The sequence below is a fragment of the Anopheles ziemanni genome, chromosome 3 (genome assembly GCF_943734765.1).
Source record: "Anopheles ziemanni chromosome 3, idAnoZiCoDA_A2_x.2, whole genome shotgun sequence".
Taxonomy (NCBI): Eukaryota; Metazoa; Arthropoda; class Insecta; order Diptera; family Culicidae; genus Anopheles; species Anopheles ziemanni.
The window spans coordinates 76,607,577-76,614,786 of NC_080706.1; the positions used below are offsets into that span (position 1 = coordinate 76,607,577).

The following is a 7,210-nucleotide window of genomic DNA, read 5'->3' on the forward strand; positions in this document are numbered from 1 at the left end:
CAAATCGCAGCAGACAATCCGAAAATGTGACGTACAGTCGGAAGCAGAAACAATCAGTCCATCGATGGCGCGGATGGCGAATTGTCCCTACCGGAGGGAGATTGGGGGGGGCATGGTTAGATCCGTCGGGGTGACATATCGCAATAGATAACGGGTAATGTGCTTATTGTCCGATTGATTTCCAATTACTATCAGCTATTTGATACGTTCGTGGGCGATAAATCGTGCACAGTCGTGAGCGATCTCTTCAGTGGTGCACAACGCTTCGGGTGATCTGTGCAGTGTCCCCTGAATATCCTGTGACGGTTTGTGGTGTGTTGTTCCAAGTGATCTGTAAAACATTAAAGAGGTAGAGAGTTAGTATGAAATTTAAACAAAGTGGTGGTTCCTAGTGGGGCATATTAATTTAATTATCAGCGTCATTAATGCATTCTACCTAAGTAGTTCATTTGAGCGAGAGTCTAACTGCATGTTTTCAACGGTTTCAGTTGGATACGTCCACAGACGTTAGACAGGCATCATGGCAGATGAGAAAGTGAAATCAGACCCTTCGGCGCCTACATCTACGGAATACAGCGTTAGTGACTTCAACTCTACGTAAGTACTGGTAACTCCTAATACTAAAATACGAACATGTGGCAAAGTGCTATAGCACTGATTGAAATGAAATGATTTTCATACAACTTCATACTAAAATAGTTCTTAAAAATAATTGCTCAATCTAGTGTGCACTATCTTCGATCAAGTAACAAACGATAGTAACCGCGGCGAGATGATCAGTAATTTGTCATTTTGTCCTCCCTGACACCTACACGAGTACAGGCGCCTAATCATTTAGTGTCGATTGTAAATCTACGGCTAACGTCAAATGACGGGTACGATTGGCCATAAATTGGGCAATCAGTGGCCCAATCAATTAGCCAACCAAATAAATGAAGTAACTACCTTTGAAGAGAATCCCTATCAACATTCGAACGTCATTACCGCCACTCTGCTTTACGAGCATAAACGCCATCAATAACGATGGTCACTAAAAACGGAATGGCCCGGTAGTCTAAAAACGAATTGCGGTACAGATAACGACCCGATTCGTTTTGGTGAAACACACGACACCCGATAAGAGTTTTGGGACAACTTTTTCTTTGAGTCCACGTTTTCATTTTAACCCTTCGATCACTTTCACCCTTCGCAGGACGAAACTAGCCGACTCGCAGATCATCAGCGATGCCGAGTACAATCCGTTCGAGCATCGGCAGATCGAAAAGCCGAACACGACCACCGGCTCACTGATCCACCTGCTGAAGAGTTCGCTCGGTACGGGTATTCTGGCCATGCCGGTGGCGTTCAAAAATGCCGGCTTGCTATTCGGTGCCATCGGAACCGTCGTCATCGGACTCATCTGTACCCACTGCGTGCACATACTGGTAAGTACTGGGAAGAAAGATGGATGACCCCGGGTAGCATGATGTCCATTGTCGTCGGGAGCATTGGGGCGCGTGCCGGAGATGAATTCGGTTGGATGATTGATTCTGGTCGACCGTGCGATCATTTTCGACTCGATCATCTCACATAACCATATTGTGTGTGCTTTTGTTGTGTAATAGACAATCGAACATGAGTCACACGATGTTCGACTGTACTCTACCTGTCTCGGCAGGTACACGTGTATAATATAGAGATGCAAATTCACATTCAACGTGCCAACGGGCCCAATCATCGTACAACGTGCCAGCAATTTTTGAATATAATTTGTACAATGAGCGATAATGAGCTGATTAGAACAGCCCTTTGTTTCTGTCGGACTCTGATAGTGATACATTTGGTTTGTAGTACTTGATCTACTGATTAGATTTTTGTTTCCTCAACTACATGGTATATTTCTAAGTGTGTCCTACGAAACGTCCCATACTCGTTTATGTTTTATTTCCATGGTACCAACGAACCAATGAAAGGCGAATACAGGAAAGTTATACCAGTGCAAACCTGGTAAACTTACTTGTAATCCGGTTAGCCTTGAAAACTAGAGAGTTCCATCGGCTTCGATATCACACCGGTTCTATCCAATGTTGAGTTCAAGTGCACTGACTCTTAAACATCGTGCACGCGTATGCATCGCTCGCTGTATCCTTTCAAGGTGGTCCTTACGATGTCTTCGATTCGCAACGAACGGCGAATCAATGGAGTTAAAATCAACCGGATAATATCTTGTTATCGGTTTCTCTCTTTCTCTCTGTCTCTGCTGATTGCAGCTGATCGAGTGCACTAACCTAAAACATCCTTGAGGAACTGATGCACCTCACGATCGTATGTTTACTAAACGGTTACTTCACCGTAGGAAACATCACTGACAGCTTAAATTACCGTTTAAATTAAGTAGCCTACCGTTGTTGCTTCCTTCCTTTCACTAAGGCTGTTGGAAGCAATCTCCTAGCGTCTCTCCCTCGCCCTAGAAGTCGCTTCGATAAGGTTAATGATCGGTGAAACGCGGTTCACTTTATCGATGAATATGCGTCAGTATGATGAAGATTTCCAACCCTTGTTCACCCTCTCGCACATGATTTATGTCGCCAGTCATCGAGTGTGCCATCGAGTGGTTATTGTTGTTTTGTGCTGCTTATAAACAAGAAAAGAAAATGATTTACCCAGTTGCCGGAACAATATTGTGATACGGTATGGGGTCGTAATTATAAATTCCATCATTTATCTATGCTATCATAGTTCGGTGGGCAGGTTCTTATCATTTAGCCTGATGGTTTTAGTGGATGGTTTTGTTACTTTTATTTATAACACCACAGTTATTAGCTAAAGGACAATTAGGTGGGCGTACTTGCATTGAACCTTGTCTTTTCACTAAATTTGTATGTTATGTTTTTTTGTTTTATTATAAAATTAAGTAATATGCCATTATGAATAGAAAGCAAGGGCATATTGATTAAATTCATTTGCAAAAATCGAACCACCTTCTTAGATTTTGGTTTAGTAACTTGAAAGTAGAGGTCTTAGAGACCTGAAAGGCGTGCTAATTTGCTTCCAAATTTGAATGTAAATATTTTGCAAACGAACAAACAACGAACCGCCATTGTATGCTGCATGGATAAGCGATTCATTCTCACGGACTTAATTATTATACCGCCCATATACTGCATAACCGTTTCTAGGTTAAGTCCAGTAGCGAGTGTTGGACCTCGCGATTGTTGACATTTGTAGCCGATTCCCTGAACTTCCGATTCCCGGTGCGAAGGCCACTCGAACGCTTTCGATTTTGCATACGCCACTCATGCAGTTCCGCGGATGCAAACATAAAAAGCTAAATAAGCCTATCAAACAAACAACAATCATCCCACGCTTGTTGCCACTCGATCGGTGGTGAAACTGTGCCAACGCGAGCTCGTAAAACCAATCCGGAAGAAGTGGACGACACTGGAGACGTGCCGAATCAGGTTGATTTCCGGTAATCAAAACAATCCTCCCGGACGCTGCCCTTCGGGCGGCACGAGTTATGACATCAGGGTGGAGGTTTTTGGAATCGGGTTGGACTTCCCATACGACAAATCCCACGTGCTCGCTCGCAAATGATAACTGATGGCGTACGTTGTATCTTCTTCCGCCATTTCAGGTCAAGACGTCCCATATGGTCTGCCAAAGGACACGGGTACCGGTGCTGGGCTTTGCCGAAACGGCCGAACGCGTCTTCCAGTATGGGCCACCGAAACTACGACCCCTGGCCGGCTTCTCCAAGTAAGTACCCGCAGCGTAAAGCAAAAGGAACCTCCACGACCTTCGTTCGCCGCCTCTCGCCGCGACGAGACGTGATGATAAGCATTTTAATTAATTACACAACCGATCCTTGCATATGAATGAAGTGCGGCGTCCTCGGAGCATCATCGTCGGCTTAGTGTTTGTTTTTTATCTGACGGAACCGCCAGCTTAAGTCAACGGACCGCTGATCTTCTGGTGTGTGCCTTTCGATGGATATCTTCATACCGCTGAACCCCAACCGAGTAAACTAACCTAGACCCACCGACGCCAACTGTTGATCGTTCGCCAATTCCCATCCCTCCCGTGAGGAAGACGGTGGGACGATGTTTTATTTACGTCTATTTGACATAGAAAACACGACCCTGTATTATCTCTTCAGTATCAAGGCCGGAATTTGTAATTACCTGCATGAGACATTGGCGAACCTTACCTATTTGCCCCGAAACCAGAAAAGGTCAATCGATTAAACTTTGCCAACACTTTCATATCGTTTTTTACTGAAATTTTCATCGAAGTGGGATTATCTCACCAAAATATTGATTGTTAGTTAACGCTAAAATCCAAATAGTGGTAAATATTCAAACAAAACGTTTTTAAGAATCTTAAACTGTATCCAGAAGTGTGTTTTCCGAACTCTGAGAAAATACCGGAACCATGTCCGGATTCATTGAAATGGTCAATTTGATCACTCATAGTGAAAACGTTTTATTTTTTTTCATTTGAGTACATTTGTAAATGGCAAACATGAGCCCAATTTATGATCTTTTTTTCATAGTAAAATTATGAAATTTTAATTTTTGTTGTGTACTTCAAGTACACTATTTCGGGGTTAATACTTTTTCTTTGTAAAATCTTTAAGTTGAACTGAAATTGGAAAAATTTACGACCCGATGCTGTGGGTGATGACGAGGTGTATCAAAAAACTAATCACGTAAAAACATAGTCAACTCCATTGATTGGAGTTTGCAAGGTATAAAGAAAAATCTTAGAACTAATTTCAAAAGTTACGAAGTAGTAGTGTTTTGAACATGATCGGTCCCAATGCAATGTATTTCAGTTAGGAGGGCAAGGGAAATTTTCTATTTAAATAGGGTGGCTTCTCTTCTGACATACCTTCTCGATATTCCCGTTTTTCACCTCAAGAGCATTCGTCGACTACGCACTGATGGCGACGTACTTCAGTGCGGGCTGCGTGTACATCGTCTTCATTGCCACATCCTTCCACGACGTGATCAACCACGAAACCGGTAACGATTGGAGCGTGCGCATCTACATCCTGCTGACGATGCTTCCGATCCTGCTGATCGGTCAGATCCGTGAGCTGAAGTACCTGGTGCCGTTCTCGGCCCTCGCCAACCTGTTCATCGTGGTCACGTTCGGCATTACACTGTACTACATCTTCAAGGATTCGCTCAACTTCGACGATAAGCCGATGTTCGCGTCGTTCGGTACGCTGCCCCTGTTTTTCAGGTTAGTTCCAGAAATTCTTCTCCAACTTTGCAAGCAAATGCTAACGAACTTTACTTTGTTTACAGTACGGTTATCTTCGCCATGGAAGGTATTGGTGTAGTGATGCCAGTGGAAAATTCGATGGCTAAGCCGCAGCATTTCCTCGGCTGCCCTGGAGTGTTGAATACGGCCATGGGAACCGTCATCGTGCTGTACGCCGTCATCGGTTTCTTCGGTTACGTTCGGTTCGGTGATGAGTCCAAGGGAAGCATCACACTCAATCTTCCGCTTGAGGACACGTAAGAAGATCGTTCCAAGTGTTAGTTGCGTACTAAATCACAGTTCGTACTAAAAGAGTAGTTACTTTCTTTCTCAGGTTGGCCGTGGTGGCACAGATCCTGATCGCGCTCGCCATCCTGTTCACCTTCGGACTGCAGTTCTACGTTCCGATGGACATCCTGTGGCGCAAGATCCACGACAAAATACCAAAGAACCGGCACCAGATCTCCCAGATCGCGCTGCGTTCCGGCATCATGATCATAATGGGTGGCGTTGGACTGGCAGTACCCGAACTCGAGCCCTTCATCGGCCTGGTAGGAGCGGTGTTCTTCTCCAGCCTCGGACTGTTTGTACCGTGCGTCGTCGAGACCGTGTTCCTGTGGCCGAACGAGCTCGGCAAGTTCCGCTGGGTGCTGATCAAAAACGTTATTTTCGGTGCGTTCGCCATCTTTGCGCTGGTCGCCGGTGCGTATGTCAGCATTAAGGATATCGTGGAGCTTTACACCGACGACGACGAACACGAGTCCTAGGGCTGGAGTACAGCTGCAGCCAAAATCAAAAAATATTTCCACAGCACAGACGCCACTCGCACAAAAGGTCATAGTGTGAACGCACCCAGTGTGTATCTTAAATTAAGATACTGTGCGACAAGACCAACGTCTACATGCACGATACATCGGCTTCCTGTATCGTGACCGCCTCGGAGCACATTGCAAGATGTCATTGCATTGTTCCGGGAGCTGCCTCAACATCCTTCCTGAGAGAGTGCTTAGAAAATAACGGCAAAGGCTATTATTTATAAATAACACGTGTTTTTATTTACTACTGTATAGAACGACTACTTGTTTTTGTGAAGAATACATTTGTTGATATAGAGATAATAAAAGAGTAATCAAACCCATTGAAGTGCGTCTAGTAACGTGTGATACTCAACAGCTCTATTATTTAGTTATACTTCACCTTGTTCAATAATCGCTCAACGTGGGTAATGCAAACTAACTTTGTAGTTGTTTTATCTATGAGATATGGCTTCTGAAGCATGTTAAACAACTCCAAATGATTTTTACATATCGAATACAAAGAAAATTAAATAAAGCGTTTGAATTCCTATTGTTTGAACGATTAAAACTTTTCATTTGTCACGTGTTTTAGCAAAAATGCGTTGAACGCCATCTAGTGCTCAGTATCTGGAACTAATATCAATTTCATCGGGGCAAAAACGTGCCTTTTGAAAATTATTATCAGTCCAAATTCCTTGGACGAATTACATTATCAGTGGAAATAACTATCAGCACCAATGTTAATGAAATTCAAACCATGGTTCATCTATATCCACAACTGTAAAAGGGTTCAGTGTATTTTAAAGGCAACGTATTATGGAATTCACATCACCGATAACACCGATGGAAACCTATACTTTTCAAAAGAAAGCACTCAAAAAACCATTCGTGTGGATGCAAAGGAGGAAGTTTGTAACCTAAGATTGTCGCACCGCATTGCAAAAAAAAATCGAGGGATTCAAATTACCCCTCAACAATCGTACACATCTTATCTCCTAACAGCTTCCTATCTGCTTTATCCGGTGTATATTGTTTCGTCTCGCACAGGCACGCGAACCCACGCGATCAGACGAATGATTACATACCGGCTGTCAAAGGCGAGCCGCAGTTCGTGCGTGCGTGCGTAACAGAATAGAAGTGCATCTATACTGCAATCGGTGATC

The 7,210-nt window shown here is 43.7% G+C and overlaps 1 protein-coding gene across 1 annotated transcript; it reads left to right on the plus strand.

Moving 5' to 3' along the window:
• Window positions 1-520: 520 nt before the first annotated feature.
• LOC131285515 (proton-coupled amino acid transporter-like protein pathetic) lies at window positions 521-6,017 on the plus strand. The gene is made up of 6 exons (XM_058314372.1): window positions 521-597; window positions 1,193-1,424; window positions 3,617-3,738; window positions 4,903-5,229; window positions 5,295-5,507; window positions 5,585-6,017. Exons 1-6 carry the CDS (start codon window positions 521-523, stop codon window positions 6,015-6,017), a joined length of 1,404 nt encoding a protein of 467 aa, XP_058170355.1.
• Window positions 6,018-7,210: the final 1,193 nt, after the last annotated feature.